Here is a 17,088-nt window from a genome sequence, read left to right on the forward strand (position 1 = left end):
GTCCGCTCCCCAAGAGGTACCATTCAGGACACGGAGGGTGTTAAGGGAACGCAGACAGCGAGCCGAAAGATAGGAAACGTGGGAGGACCAGCACAGTTTTCTGTCAAACAGACCCAAGAATTTAGCGACGTCGGAAAACGGAAGGTTGACAGGACCTAGATGTAAGGAGGGCGGAAGAAACTCCTTACGTCGCCAAAAATTAACACAAACGGTCTTACTGGGTGAGAAACGGAAGCCGGTTTCGATGCTCCACGAGTGGAGGCGATCGAGACATCCTTGAAGACGTCTTTCAAGAAGGCTGGTCCGTTGAGAGCTGTAGTAGATCGCAAAATCGTCCACAAAGAGGGAGCCCGAGACATCAGGAAGGAGACAATCCATAATTGGATTAATGGCGATGGCAAACAGTACAACACTCAGCACGGGGCCCTGGGGTACCCCGTTGTCTTGGGAGAAAGTACGGGAGAGAGTAGTGTTCACCCGCACCCTAAATGTGCGCTCTGCCATAAATTCGCGAAGAAAAAGGGGCAGCCGGCCTCTAAAGCCCCAAGAGAACAGTGTGCGGAGGATGCCTGTCCTCCAACAGGTATCGTACGCTCTCTCCAGATCAAAAAATATTGCTACCGTTTGGCGTTTCCGGAGAAAATTGTTCATGATATAAGTGGAGAGAGCAACAAGATGGTCAACAGCAGAACGATGCTTTCGGAATCCGCATTGGGCTGGTGTTAAAAGACTGCGGGACTCCAGCCACCAAGCTAAACGGTAATTCACCATACGCTCCAAAACCTTACAGACACTACTCGTGAGAGAAATGGGGCGATAGCTAGAGGGGAGATGTTTGTCCTTTCCAGGTTTCGGAACGGGAACGACAATAGCTTCCCGCCATCGCCTGGGAAAGGTACTGTCGGTCCAAATTCGATTATAAAGGCGAAGGAGGTAACGCAGGCTATGGGTTGATAAATGCAGCAACATTTGGACATGGATACCATCCGGTCCTGGGGCGGAGGAGCGAGAAGAAGAGAGTGCATGTTGGAGTTCGCGCATGGAGAAAACAGTATTGTAGCTTTCGCGATTTTGAGAGGAGAAAGCAAGATGTCGCACTTCCACTGCACGTTTCTTCGGGAGAAACGCTGGCGGGTAATTTGAAGAGCTCGAAATCTCAGCAAAGTGCTGACCCAATGAGTTAGAAATTGCGATGGGGTCCACTAAGGTATCATGCGCGACAGTGAGCCCAGAGACCGGGGAGAAACTAGGCGCGCCTGAGAACCGTCGAAGCCGACTCCAAACTTCCGAGGAGGGAGTGAAGTTGTTAAATGAGCTAGTAAAGAATTTCCAGCTTGCCTTCTTGCTATCGCGGATGATGCGACGGCATCGCGCACGGAGCTGCTTATATCGGATACAGTTGGACAAAGTTGGATGGTGACGGAAAATGCGAAGAGCACGTCGCCGCTCACGTATTGCGTCACGGCATGCCTCGTTCCACCAAGGAACTGGAGGGCGCCGGGGCAATTCGGAGGTGCGTGGTATTGAACGTTCCGCAGCTGTGAGAATAACGTCGGTAAAATGTGTGACCTCATCGTCGACGCTGGGAAAGCGACGGTCATCGAATGTCGCTAGAGACGAAAAAAGTGTCCAATCGGCTTGGGCAAACTTCCAGCGTCGCGAGCGCATATATGGCAGTTGAGGCTGCAGTCGAAGAACACATGGAAAGTGGTCACTCGAGTGTGTATCATCAAGGGCGAACCATTCGAAGCGCCGAGCTAGCGGAACAGTACCGACCGCAAGGTCCAAATGGGATAAATTTGCCGTGGAGGCAGACAAAAATGTGGGGACCCCAGTGTTGAGGCAGACTAGATCCGCTTGGTGGAAGACGTCTAGCAATAGTGAGCCACGTGGACAAGGATGTGGAGATCCCCAAAGCGGGTGGTGGGCATTGAAGTCCCCAACCAGCAAATAGGGGGGTGGAAGCTGATCAAGAAGATGAAGGAGATCAGCTCGTGCCATTGGTGTAGACGATGGAATGTATACCATACAAAGAGAGAACGTGTATCCAGAAAGGGAAAGACGGACGGCGACAGCTTGGAAGGAAGTGTTTAAGGGGATTGGGTGATAATGGAGAGTATCGTGGAGCAGAATCATGAGTCCTCCATGGGCTGGAGTGCCTTCAACAGAGGGGAGGTCATATCGGACGGACTGAAAATGAGGGAGAACAAAGCGGTCATGGGGACGCAGCTTTGTTTCCTGAAGACAGAAGATGACCGGCGAGTAGGATCGTAAGAGGATCGACAATTCCTCCCGATTGGCGCGAATGCCGCGGATATTCCAGTGGATAATGGACATAGGGTGAACAGAAAATGGAGGAACGTCACCAAGGGTGCTGTCAACTCAACGACTGCTCAGAGCTTGCGACCGACAGCATGGAATGGCATTCAGTCGAAGGCAGAAGATCCTGATCCATAGGTTGGTCAGGAGCAGCTCCTGCCACCAACGATCGGCCAGTTGACCGGCCACCAACAGTGCGCCTCGGCGACACAGAAGATGGCCGAGGGCGATTTCCGCCAGGTGGTGCTGTAGATGGGACACGCCTTGGCGGAGAAGGAGAGGAACTGTGTTTCTTCGTAGCCTTCTTGGAGGTATGTTTAGATGAAGGAGGAACCGATGGTTGTGAAGTTGCAGTACGTAAAAACTCTTCACGAGAATGCTCTTTTTTTGAAGACTTGGCGTCTGACTTTGGGGCTCGAGATTTAGCAGAACCCGACGAAGGGTGAGCCATAGAGTGGGCAGGCGAAAGAGGTGAGGTTGAACGGGCGATCTTTGCGCTGGCCGATCTGACGACCGTGGTACTAAATGTGAGGTCGCAAGTCTGCGTGGCCGCCTCCTTTGTTGGCCGAGGAGAAGCAAGGACAGCGCTGTATTTTCCTTTCTGAGGCACGGTGGGCTGTCGACTGGCGAGTAACTTTCGAGCAGCAAAGGTCGACACCTTTTCCTTCACTCTTATTTCCTGGATCAGCTTTTCGTCCTTAAAAACAGGGCAATCTCGAGAGGAAGCAGCGTGGTCACCCATACAGTTGATGCAGCGAGGGGATGGAGGTGGACAAGCACCCTCATGGGCATCCCTGCCACACGTAACACATTTGGCCGGATTGGAACAGGACTGGCTGGTGTGATTGAACCGCTGACATCGATAGCAACGCGTAGGGTTTGGGACATAAGGGCGAACGGAAATTATCTCATAGCCTGCTTTGATTTTTGATGGGAGTTGAACTTTGTCAAATGTCAAGAAGACAGTGCGGGTTGGAACGATGTTCGAGTCAACCCTTTTCATAACCCGATGAACAGCCGTGACGCCTTGGTCAGACAGATAGTGCTGAATTTCTTCATCAGACAATCCATCGAGGGAGCGTGTATAAACGACTCCACGCGAGGAATTTAAGGTACGGTGCGGTTCCACCCGGACAGGGAAGGTGTGGAGCAGAAAAGTACGCAGCAATTTTTGAGCCTGGAGGGCACTGTGTGTTTCTAACAACAGGGTGCCATTCCGTAATCTGGAACAAGACTTTACAGGACCCGCAATTGCGTCGACACCTTTCTGAATAATGAAAGGGTTGACCGTGGAAAAGTCGTGACCTTCGTCAGACCGAGAAACAACAAGGAACTGTGGCAACGATGGAAGAACCGTCTGTGGCTGAGACTCAGTGAACTTACGTTTGTGAGCAGACATAGTGGAAGGTGAGGAAACCATTGCGGAAGAATCCCCCATGATTACCGGCGTCTCCGATGGCGCGCTCCTCCCTTGTGGGGGCCCTCACCGAGGGCACACCCGCCTTAGGTGATTGTTCACACCTCAGGTCACACCTCCCGACAAACGGACGGAGGGACCAATCGGCACTTTCGGAAGGTATCAGCTCGGGTAATCACCCCTCCCTGGGCCTGGCCGTTACCAGGGGGTACGTACGTGTCCTACCTGTCTACCCGGGGCGGGGAATTACGCGTTACCCCGTCACCGGTTACGCATGGAAGTGCGTGGGTCGGCCTTCAGACACGCACAGGGAGGAAAAAAGAGAAAGGGAAAGGAAAGAAAAGGGGGTCTCAAACGCCGCAGCGGAGAAAAGGGCAAGGAGAAGGGGAAGGAAAAGAGAAGGACAGAGGAAGGACGAGGACTTGCAAGTGTAAAAGCAAGGAATTTGGAACAGTTTCGAGCGTCCATCTCCGGATGTAGGCACAAACCATACTCCCAGAGGGGGAGAAAGGGAAGGAAAGAGCCAGAGGTGAGGGGGGGGGGGGGCGAAGATGGGGGACGGGGAGGGATGCGGAAAGGGAAGGGAAGGTATGCAGCCCGGAAAGGAAGGAGGGCCACATTAGCTCGGGGTCCCGTGCTCGCTACGCACGTGTCCACAAAAGAGTTGTGGACCCCCTGGGGGGGGACAAGGGCTCTGTAGAGCTGCAGCAGTGTACAGTGATCTACACCCCAATTGGTGTTCCTCAGGCAACAGAGGGCATTCAGGTGCTGCCAGCACTTCTGCTTAAGCCGAAGAAGATGAGGGAGCCAAGTCAATCGGGCATTGAAAACCAGTCCTAGGAACTGGTAAGTCTCCATTACAGTGAGTGGAGGCCATTAAGGTAAAGTGCGGGTTTTGGATGAACAGTACGACGCCGACAGAAGAGCATAACGCACGACTTTGCGGCTGAAAACTGGAAACCGTGGGCTAGAGCCCATGACTGCACCCTGTGGATGGCTCCCTGGAGGCGCCGCTCAGCAACAGTACTGGAGCAGCAGTACGAAATGCAGAAGTCGTCTGCAAACAGAGAAGGTGAGACGGAGGGCCCGACAGCTGCTGCTAGACAGTTAATGGCCACTAAAAATAGAGACACACTCAACACAGAGCCCTGAGGGACTCCATACTTCTGGATATGGATGGAACTATGGGAGTCACCAACTTGGACACGGAAAGTACGCAGCAACATGTAGTTTTGGATAAAAATCGGGAGACCCCACTCATACAATGTGGCAAGGGTATGATGTCACCAAGTCATGTCGTATGCTTTACATAAGTCAAAACTGTTGCCATCTGAAAAGGCTGTTCGGATGGCAGACTCGAGGGACACAAGATTATCAGTGGTAGAGCGATGCTGGCGGAAGCGGCCCTGACATGGAGCCAGTAAGCCACGTGACTCCAGAACCCAACCCAACCCAACCGCCGACATACCATACTTTCCAGCAGCTTACAAAGAACGTTGGTGAGGCTGATGGGCCGATAGTGACCCACATCAAGCGGGTTTTTACTGGTTTGAGCACCAGAATGATGGTGCTCTCCCGCCATTGCAATGGTAACATGCCATTGCACCACATCCAGTTGAAGATGATGAGAAGATGTCACTTGTAGTCAGATTAGAGATGTTTAATCATCTGACTGTGGATCTGATCTGGCCCAGGAGCTGTGTCGGGGCAATGCGCAAGGGCACTGAGGAGCTCCCACTCTATAAATGGGGTGTTATAGGATTCACTGCAGCATGCAGTAAATGAGAGGACATTCCCTTCCAGTCGCCGTTCGAGTGTGCGAAAGGCTTGGGGTAATTCTCCGACGCACAGTTTGCGTCAGTACGTAACTTGCCATTTATGATAACACCAGGGACAGCTGTTGGGGCCTGGTACCCGAAAAGACGTTTGATCTTTGCCCAGACTTGGGAAGGTGACGTGTGGCACCCAATGGTGGAGACGTATCTCTCCCAACTCTCCTTCTGTTGTTTGATAAGGTAGTGAACACGGGCACGGAGCTGTTTAAAGGCTATGAGGTGCTCCAGGGAAGGGTGCTGCTTATGCCTCTGTAGAGTCCGCCGACACTCCTGAATTGCTTCAGCGACTTCAGGCAACCACCAAGGGACTGTCTTTCGTTGGGGGCACCCTAAAGAAAGAGGGATTGCATTTTCCGCCGCAGAAATGATCGTTGTAGCTACCTGCTCTAAACACCACATAGTTGTCACCATGTGGAGAAGATTAAGTGGTGACAGCAGAGGCGAAGGCTTCCCAGTATGCCTTGTTTAAAGCCCATCTGGGCAGGCATCTGTGTGCCTGACGCTGGGGCAGTGACAGGAAGATGGTGAAGTGGTCACTACCACACAGGTCGTCGTGTGCTCTCCAGTGGATAGATGGGAGAAGTCCTGGGCTGCAAATTGATAAATCAATGGCCGAAGAACTACCATGAGCCACAATGAAATGTGTGGCCGCCCCAGTATTTAAGAGGCAGAGGTCGAATTGCGATAGTAAAGTTTCAACATCTCTGCCTCTGCCAGTAAGCACACGCCACAAGGGGTTAAGGGCATTAAAATCTCCCAGAAGTAGGAAAGGTTTAGGGAGTTGATCCATCAGTGCAGCTAATACATTCAGGGGTACTGCACCATCTGGAGGAAGTTATACATTGCAGACAGTTATTTCCTGCGTCGTCCTTATTCTGACAGCCACAGCTTCAAGAGGGGTTTTAAGGGGCACATGTTCACTAGAGACCGAGTGTAGAACATAAACGCAAACTGCACCTGACACTCGATTAAAGTCACTACAGCTCCTGTAATATCCCCTATAGCTGCGGAGGGCACGGGTCCACAATGTTGGGAACCAGGTTTCCTGGAGGGCAATGCAGATAGCAGGTTAAAGCTTAACAGTTGCCGTAGCTCAGCCAGGCGGTGGAAAAAACCGCCGCAATTCCACTGGAGGATGACATCGTGAGATTGGGAAGGCATGGAACATTCAATGAGGCAGTTTACCCCTCTGGGTCACCTGCTGCCATCGATTTATTGCCTGAGCAGTCTATATCCATTGTGTCTGAGGGTCTGGCGAGATCTAGGTCCTAGGAGGACGCCAAAATCTCCACCCTATCCTCGGACACAGAGCTTGTAGGTAGTTGTGGTGTGGGTGCCACAGCAGTTTCCTTGGTCTTAGGGGTTTTCTTTTTGGATTTCGCTCACTGCTGCTTGGGTTTACCTGGCTGGGAGGAGTTCACTGGCTCCGTCTCCAGGACTGAGAACGAGTGTGAAGCCCTATGACCAGCTACTTTTGGGCTCTTCAGCCACTGATGTGTGTGTCTTTCCCACTAGAAGAAACCTGTGAAGGGAGTGACCCAAGGGACCCCTTCCTAGCGAGAGAAGCCGAAGGAGACTTAGGCTTCTCCTGCTTAGGAGTGGGGACGGATGTCCCCGATGTTTGGGGGGGGGGGGGGGGGGGTTTGCTCCTGAAGTAGGTGGTGCAGGAGCAACAGGGAGGGAAATGCCCCCCACCATCAAGGAGGCAGGTGTAGTCTTCCGGCTCTGAGAGGTCACCTGGGTTGGCAGAGCTGATGGTGCCAGAACTGTTGTAGCGACGGCGTAACACGATCACGATGCCATACACACAGGATGCAGGAGTTCAAATTTTCTCTTAGCCTCAGTGTAGGTCAGTCGGTCCAGGGTCTTGTACTCCATTATTATCCTTTCTTTCTGGAGAACCCTGCAGTCAGGCAAGCAAAGCGAATGGTGCTCTCTGCAGCTGACACAGATGGGAGGCAGGGCACATGGAGTATTGGGATGTGATGGGCGCCCGCAATCTCGGCATACGACACTGGAAGTACAGCGGCACGACATATGGCCGAACTTCCAGCTCTTAAAGCACCGCGTCGGACAGGATATAGGGCTTTACATCACACCGGTAGACCATCACCTTGACCTTCTCTGTCAACATATCACCCTGAAAGGCCAAGATGAAGGCACCGGTGGCAACCTGTTTATCCTTCAGATGCCGGTGGACACACCAGACAAAACGTACACCTCACCGCTCTAAATTGGCGCGCAGCTCATCGTTCAACTGGTCTCTGTGAATTATGAAACCCTGGATCATATTTAACCTCTTATGGGGCGTGATGGTTACATAAACATCACGCAGCTTGTCACAAGCGAGTAACTCCCACGACTGAGCACAGGATGCTGTTTTGATCAAGACTGACCCAGATCTCATTTTGGACAAGCCCCCACCTCCCCGAACTTGTCCTCTAAATGCTCAACCAAAAACTGAGGTTTCATCATCGTGAAAGATTGCCCATCAGCTCTCGAACATACAAGGTACTGGGGCGAATAAGATCCGCTGCCATCCTGAGCCTGACGATCCTCCCATAGTGTGGCCTGAGAGGGGAACGATTTGCAGTCAGACTTCTGTGCGTTGAATTGAGCTCATGATCGCTTAGAGACTGCTGGTGTTTCACCACCAGCAAGAGATGATGGACTACACTTCATCGCTTGTCATCCGCCCTGATGCCACCCACTCCGACCAGGGGGCCTCCCCACGGGTGCCACCCAGCCACAGCAAAGGCCACCTGGCAGGATGGCCATTGCCGGGAGTCCCGATGCCCCATGGGGTAGGCATCTACCCCTTGGCATACGTGGGGAGTTAACAGTGCAGGCATCAACAGAGTGATCCCTGTGTGGTCAGGGAGCTACAACCAACAGGGTACATGACAGCCCCACCAAAACGGACTGGTTACCGTGCTGGATATAAGGTGCAACGAAGTCTATGGTTATCATTGACACAGAAATCGACACTGCATAGTGCATGGTGGAAAACGCACCCAGGAAGGTGTCCTCATCCAAGAGATGGAGAATGGGCAGGACTGCAATGCGACAATGAGAAAGTGGGCTAAAGATCTCAATGCACGATGAACACGATGCACCTTGCAAGGCACCCTTCCACAATTGGCTCACTCTTCGGGAAAATTTTTAAGAATGGAGGTGAAACCCTACAGGGGACCATCACATAAAGGCCGAAACATGTGAAACTCCATTTATTTGCCTCGTACGACAGGCAGGAATACCTCGGGCCTATTCCAACCTCCGGACCTGCAGGGGGGGGGGGGGGGGGGGGGGGGGAGGAAGTGGGTATCATCTGCAGCCAAGATGTGCACCCATAGATCATTTACAATTGTGCCCACTTTACCCATTACTGTTGTTTCACCCATTGCCAGTTGGCCAGTGTCTGCTCAGGTTCAGTGTGCTGTGTACATGTAGTCAGATCATGTTTATTTTGTTCCTGCCATTTTGCGTCAATATGAGTGCTGACCCCTCAAAAACAAGAGAAAATTTGTTTCTTAGGAGATGAAAGTTTTAGCACTAAAAATATTCCACAGTGGGGAGACTATAAAAAGGTAGCAGCACAGCTGAGCATAGGTGAAGTCACAGGTGACAGGTGATAAAGGAAACAGTTGACAACCAAAAAAATTACCACTTAAGACAATCTTCACTCTAGACAACGCAGGATATCATCTCGAAGCTGAAGAACTTTGTAGTAGAGATATCACAATTTTTTACTCCCAATCTTATTAGCGTTTTAAAACCAATGGAGCAAGGAAAGCTGGCATGTCTGGAAAAAATGTATTGGCATAAGTTATTGGGATCACTTCTGCACTCTACGCACAATGAGTACCAATCAATAGAAGCTGCCCGAAAAAATTAGTCTGAAGATTGTTACCTACTGCACTGCAGAAGGTGGACCACTTAATATCAGAAACACCAAAATTTTTTGGAAAATTCTCTTAGAGAAACACAGTGGGGGGATAAAAAAAAAGATAGAAGCAACAATGGCACTATCAGAATAAAACCAACAGTTGTTAGATTTGAATCGACATATTTCTGGGTGTGGAAAAACATAACAATTAAGGGCAAATGTGTTCGAACCAGGACAACCAGTATAAAGTGACTGACTGTTATTGTGGAAATGGTACATAAAAGAAACAGACTCTGGTGATGAAGAGGATAATACTGGTGCCCAACAAAATTAGTCATAATGATAAAACGGAAGCATTAGAGTTCACACTGTATTACGTGGAGCAACAAAATGTGACGACACCAGCTGAAATTATGCTTCTACTAAGACGGTGGGCCAATGATGCTAGGAACAGAAGTTCTTCAGAAAAAAAGAACTATTGCTTCTTTTTCCAAAAATAACATATATAAAGTAGTAACAGCTGTACAGTAGTTTATGTATTACATTTGTGTTAACAGCAAATGTTTGAGTTTCTACTATAACATTGTTGCTAAATCAAACTAAGCGATATGTTATCTGACAAAACAACTTTCTTCGCAAAAGTAGTGCGAACATCAAGTTCTGAATCTATTTTTAAATGGAAGGTCTCTGAACTGTCACTTCATTTTCCCAAATTTGAGCTCTATTCAGTCCCAGTTCCCTAGAATTAGTAAGGTTTTACTTGTACTGCCAATTTGGTAACAAAGGTTTTGCATTGCAAACATACATCTCTACGAAAACTTTATCGCCTTCTTTGTATTTCAGAAACTCCTCATGACAGGAATTCTCTTTGCTGGATCCTAAAGTGATTTTAAAATTCTGCTTATAAGCTACACAGAACAAATAATCTGCAACCAATCACCTGCCGCTGGAAAGCACTAATCTCATTATAAACCCCACCCCTTTTTCTGTATCACATTGAAAACAATAATGAATTGAGAATTTTAAGTGATAAAAAAAAGATTGAAAAAAAAAAATTGTTACTGAAGGTGGTACAAGTAACATGTTAGTGATAAAACCAAAATGCTGGCTTTTAACAGGTTTTAATTGTGACAATGATCACTCATTAAGTAAAGCTCTCTTCTACCCCTTAGTTTCTTTGAAGTAACAACATCCGATCTTATGAGTAAATTTCAAACATTTGTCAACTTCACTTCAAATAGTGATACATGCAACACTAGCAGCACAGTAGTACAGATACTAACTTTTGCATCCTTCTACAGGAATTCAATAATCTCTCATTCTTCCATGGTAACACCCAAAATCATGCACTAAAGAAATTTCTTAAATGTCGAAGTATTGACACACATCCTTTACACGAACATTCCAGTTGTTCAGTCCACTGATCATGTTTGGTACCACATGTACATTTCGAAAATCATAGTATTAGTCACCTCAAATTCTAATTGAAAAATGAAATTTGTTAAATGGCTCCATATACCTTTATTACTAACTCTGCCAGTTCTTTCAAAAAGAAATATCACACTCATTGAATAACTCTCACTCAACAAGCACATCCATTGGCACAAAGTAACACCCGTAAGACACATTTTTCTATACTACACACAAACAAACAACTACACAAAAGTGTTATAAAAACAAACTTCTTACCTTTATGTGTTCCCGTTTCTCTTCAGTATCCTCAAAATCTAGTATGGTATTAAGACAGATCTGGCAAAGTTCACCATGCAGATATGGGCAAAGCTGCAACTCAGCTCTGTTTACATGATAATATGGACAGAACTGTACACCTGTAGCAAGTTTTGTTTGTGTCCTCGGTGCATAGGGATCTACTGCCTCAGCGTATGTCTTAACTCCTATAAAAAGGACAGAAATATTTGTTTAATGATATTGCATTACAGCAAATGAACTACTGGATTAGTACAAATGGAATTGTATTTTATGAAATTCTTACGTCCCGTCCTCGATGTGAATGCTGGATGGAACTCTGGAGCACTTGCCCACTTATCTGCCTGCTCTTCACTCATAAAAGGCACAGAGCTAAAAGAAAGGAACAGTGGAAATATCTATATTAGCAAACATAATTAATTATTTAATGAGATATTAGTAACTGAAAAACTTAAAATGCCTAAATACACCTGAAGAATTTAACTACTTGCAAAAAATACATTTCTGCGACAATGAACTTCATAAAGATAACACTAGAGACAACTGTTTCAGTCACACAGTTACTTGGAGAAGAAAGATGAGGGTTTGACATACCATCAACCTGGACAGACATTAGAAATAGAGCACAGATTTCAATTGAGGAAGGAAGGGAAAGGAAATCGGCTATGTCCTACCAAAGCAGCCATCCCCACATTAAACTACAGTGATTTTATGAAATCACGGAAAACTTAAATACAGAAAATAAACGTAAACATGATTCACAGTAGGCTGTAATGAGATTTTTATTTAATCGTGTGACTAGCTAATTTTGACTACTTGTCATTGTCAAGCACATGTATAACCAACATGGAAAAGCACTACATTGTCTGCCTGCATCTCAGTTTAAGAAAAAACATATATTAAATGTTTTTAAATTTAAATTTTAAATATGGAAACCCAGACAGGGATTTTAACCACTGTCCTCGTAACTACAAGTCCAGTGTCTTACCACTGCATCACCTTGTTTGGTACATGGTCATCTGGCCAACAAAGCCTCAGGTTCATGGTCCAAACATTTTTTAACAGACTGATGACATGGCAATGGTAATCGTTTGAGAAACAGCAGGTTAGCAATCCCATTACTGAATATAAAAGTATGCATTTAACAAACTGCAGAGATTAGCCTTGCCCTACAAAAATTACTTCTATGGCACTGTCACAACGCTACACATTAGAAACATTTTTGAGAATGTCTGACACTGTCAATGTTCAGGATGGTGATGACAGGCACCCTACTGCACCAAAACGGCTCGGAGAATCAACCCTTCAACCTCCGCAATACAAACACTGTCTAGCCCAGAACTGTCTCAGTTTGAGTCATACCATAGTTTTCACTAACATCATTGCAAAGTCAACAGCGAAGGACGAATAATATTTGAGATGAATTATTCAGATTTTGGCAATATGAATCTTCAATTCTATGGTTTCCAAGAACTTCCTGCCTCAGCACTCAAATGGCTGTACGTTCTCTTCCATTGTTTTGGACTAGATTCTTCACTGTCATTTACCTGCCCATGACTACAAAATACTTAAATTCACCTAGGAACACACTGCCTCTTAAGGTGCACAGTAGTTTTTGGTATCTGTGCTTAGGAGCAAGCTGGATCAAATATTTTGTGTGCGCCACCTACTCCTGGGTGCCTCCTCTACTTTGATAGCTGACTGTACAGATTTCTATGGCACCCAATTTGAGTATTTTCCGCCTAAAAAAATGTACCCAGTTAGGAAAATAGCCTCTTCAACATAGATCAGTGTTCACTTGCCATTCAACAATAAATCTACAAGGATAAGGAAACACAAGGTCACAGTGACCGAGGATGAACCTGTGGTTTAGTTCAAATGGGTCACTTTACTACTGTTCGGGGAACAGGTATCTTCTAATGCAAGGAGACTCTTGAGAACTCTACTGCTGGGACTGGGGGTGGCCAACTCCTAAAGCACATAGTGTGTATTAAAATCCCTGGAAGTATAGCTCGCCTACGAAGTTGACTAATTACATCTTCTTGAGCTCGTTTAAAAGAAGTGGGCCACAAAGTGGGAAATACGTTCTGCCTATGACAATTTTCTGTAATGCTTAGGAACAGCAGCTACTAACTGCCATCTCCAAGTGACTGGGATAGGTATAGTGTAGTATATCCTACCAGTGATGAACACCATCCTTAGTCTTGTCTCCGCGAAAGACATCTTTCCTGTGGAGGGGCATAGCCTACCACTGGATGTGGTCTGTTACTGTTAGTACTTTCTTTGTTTTGAGAAGACTTCTATGGTGTATGATAGCCACACTCTGTTGTATGGTTATTAATACCACCCAATAGGCCACCCAAACTGCTGGGAGTTGGTAAATTGGTGTAGGATCCAATTGCTTCACATAAGCAACTAAGGAAATGAGGAATCATCAACAGAGACCCACTTGTGTGGTTCTGTCGTATACAAATGAGGTAACACCAGGTTCCCCACAGGTAGTTCTTTAATGAATGTTTCGTCACTACTCCTCATCCCAATGACACGTAGCATGCTTTTCTATTGTAGTTCTTTTATACAGGATTGTACCATCCTCATGATCCAAATCGCTACCCCAGGATCCTTGCTCCTATGACACACAACATTCCACCCTCATGCCTCACGGTGGTGACTGAAGCATGTAGAGGGCTTACAATTACTGAGGATCAGCAGTGTTCTATCCCCAACTCAGGAACTCCAGTTCAGGTTCCATATTTTTGGAGTCCTAATGGATGACATTCATGGACATCAACTTGCTTTGGACATAGAGGTGGACATCTAAGTACAATCATGGTTACATAGGCAACTGCAAACATTCTTCCATGAAGGCATTAACTGCCTTGTCTCACAGTGGGGTAAATTTATCAACAGTTACAGTGGTTACTTTTGAAATAATAAACAGTTTACATATTTTTGTTGGCATCTGTCTTATTTAACTGACCCTTATAATAAAAAGTTTAGGAAGTATGTTCTTTTTGCAATTAAAAATGCATTCTGGCTGTTCAACTGTATTTTGTTCTATCATCCTGAACTCAAACTTCTGTAGTTGGCTTAATTGTTAATAATACCCAACAGCCCATCAGAACCTACGAAAGGAGGTCTTTTAATATTTAACATCACTGGACATCCAACAGGCACTGACTGGTTCAGCAGATTAGGGGTGCAAGTGACTGACACACAAACACACACACACACACACACACACACACACACACACACACACTGAATTACGTGCCAATGGAGATGTTCTCCTCCCTACATTGTTAACACTTCTGTAAAATCTATGAAAGTATCAAACCACGCATTTTTTCAGTCAGAAGTGTTGTTGGAGTGCCAATTTAGTGAAATCCAAATTTAAGGGAATCCTTGTCATTGTAGTGTCATTAACTAGGGAAGCTTGCCTTGGGCAAGAAAATCTTCACTTTTTCCTTCTTTTAACAGCTTCTTACAACAGGTAGGAGGTTCCCAATTGGCAATGGTTATTGTGGAAAAAAAGCAGCAAAATTTGTATGACAATCTGCACTCATAATGGAATACCCAGGATGGGATAATGACAATATTATGAGATGAATAGTTACCACTCACCATATAGCGGAGATGCTGAGTCACAGACAGGCACAACAAAAAAACAGTCAGCAAGTAAGCTTTTACACACACACACACAGTGAGGGATAGTAGGGTAGGGGTGAGGGACAGTAAGATGCTTCTTGTGGCAGCATACAGAGACAATGTGGGGAGAGGGAAGAGCAGCTAGGAACACATTGAGAAGGTAGACGGACGGAGGGTCAAGGAAAGAAGTAAAAAGACTGAGTGTGTTGGTGGAATTGAGGGCTATGTAATGCTGGAATTTGAACAGGGAAGGGGATAGGTGGGTAAAGGACAATGACTAATAGGTTGAGGCCAGGAGGGTTACAGGAACATAGGCTATATTGCATCGAGTGTTCCCACCTGCGAGATTCAGAAAAGCTGATGCTGGTGCAAAGGATTCAGATGGCACAGGCTGTGAAGCAGTCACTGAAATGAAGGAGGTCATGTTGGGCAGTACACTCAGCAACTGGGTGGTTCAGCTGTTTCTTGGCCACAGTCGGTGGACATTCATGCTGACAGACACCAAGCTGGTTGTCACACCCATGTAGAATGCTACAGTGCTTGCAGCTTAGCTTTTAGATCACATGCATCTCATCTCTGCTATATGGTGGGTAGCAACTAACTCTTCTCATAATATAATCTACACTCTTAAGTGGTTACAGAGCACGAAAGTATAGAAGAACTACTGTAGAAATGTTGTCGAAAAAGAACTATTACAAACAAAGTCAGTATTTTCACATAAAACTATGTAGTCAGTATATGAATGTAAAGCAGGAGATGTAAAAAGATGTGGTAACACTTATTGATTTCACCCCACAGGCATCACAGAAATGGAATTACAAGTTTCTGTGAGACACCACCAGTAGTCTTGTGGGATCTGGCAGAGCCAATGATGCATGCCTGCTGAACCTCACCTCCAGCGGCTCAGTGCCATGAGCACCCTCTGCTGCCACAATATAGGATGGCTGGCGGCAGCCGATCAGCCCAATCACACTCGGAGCCACATCGCTATATGAAACTACGCAGCCACTGTCTAGTCGATACCATAATTTGTGCTGTAATGCAGGGAGCCTCTTCCTTGTGAATAGCATGAGCTGGACTGTTTCTTGTTGCACCAGTTGTAGTGAGTGTCCGTACATTTGGAGAAGTTAGTAAATCTGTTTGCTGTGTTACCTGTTCACTAATCATTTCTGCTCCTGCAGAACTTTCCTATGATGACAGTTGCCACGCCTCACTGTCCTTACCACTGTGTACTAAGTCTTACACAACAAGTTTTGAATGTCTGATATTCTAGTTAAACTTACCTGTAATTTCCTTTACAGGAAATCAACACTACATATCTGGATGTGATTAACCATGAAACAAAGTTAACTATGCCATGTTTACACTTTGTTTGTTCACAGGAAACTTAATTTCTCAGGACACCAACAAAGTAAGTTCAATTTAGTATGCTAAGCTTGATGATGAAAACAAGATTTTCTGAAGCATATACATAAGAGTGACAGTAAAATATCTCTAATACATGCTTATGAACTGAAAATTCACTGTTACCAAGGATGAAAAAGAATGGAGAAATTACACTCCTATAATGTAAAAATCATGTTTATTCTATTGTGCACCCACCAGATCAGACAGAAGATATAGCAGATTAAAAGTGGTTTCTAAGAGAAACATTTCGAGACAACAAAGTGAAACTAACCTTTTGCTGGTTCCCGGAGTACTAAGGTTATAAGTCTGATATTGCCAATAACTATTCCCAGTTTGCTGACCAACAGTTTCAGGTCTCCAACCTTCATAATTCTTTGATACTTTTTCGACAGAGTCCTCTATTTTATCCAACAGGGATGACCACTCAGATGTAAAATGTGTGAAGGCATTTCTGCCTTGCCCTGAAGTCTCACCATTGTGATTCTGACATTGTCTGTCCACTTCTGTGTCTGGAACACCATCAGTTCCATTTGGAGTGTCACTTGCGCCAACGTCTGCTAAACGCATTTTATCAATCTCACTGAATAAAACAGATTCTTCCCGTCTACTGTGATGGTACGAATCATTTTGCACATCATCCGATGTGGTGGGTATCTCTTCAGTTGTTTGGTCTTGACTTGAACTTCCATCATCTGGACTGATGCTTTCTAAGCTATCATCAGTAGTGTAATCACTGCTATTGCTTCCAACTCCATTGACTTCCATCATATTATCACTTTTGACTGGAATGTCCATTTTGGGTCTCTCAATGAATTTCGGTGGTTTGAACTGAAATAAATTTCCAGTTTACATTAATATATTATTCTTTA

General features: G+C 46.0%; 1 protein-coding gene across 1 annotated transcript in view; it reads right to left on the reverse strand.

Annotated features, from left to right (window-relative positions):
• The window catches only part of LOC126470138 (probable E3 ubiquitin-protein ligase makorin-1), a 122,181-nt gene that overhangs the window by 82,445 nt on the left and 22,648 nt on the right, over positions 1–17,088 (reverse strand). Inside the window, exons 2-4 of the mRNA XM_050097754.1 lie at positions 16,491–17,047; positions 11,451–11,536; positions 11,147–11,352 (exon numbers count right to left, since the gene is read on the reverse strand). Coding sequence (XP_049953711.1) covers positions 11,147–11,352; positions 11,451–11,536; positions 16,491–17,014 — 816 coding nt within the window. The 5' untranslated portion in view covers positions 17,015–17,047. The remainder of the gene's footprint in view (positions 1–11,146; positions 11,353–11,450; positions 11,537–16,490; positions 17,048–17,088) is intronic.

This window comes from Schistocerca serialis, chromosome 3 (genome assembly GCF_023864345.2).
Source record: "Schistocerca serialis cubense isolate TAMUIC-IGC-003099 chromosome 3, iqSchSeri2.2, whole genome shotgun sequence".
In the NCBI taxonomy this organism is placed as follows: Eukaryota; Metazoa; Arthropoda; class Insecta; order Orthoptera; family Acrididae; genus Schistocerca; species Schistocerca serialis.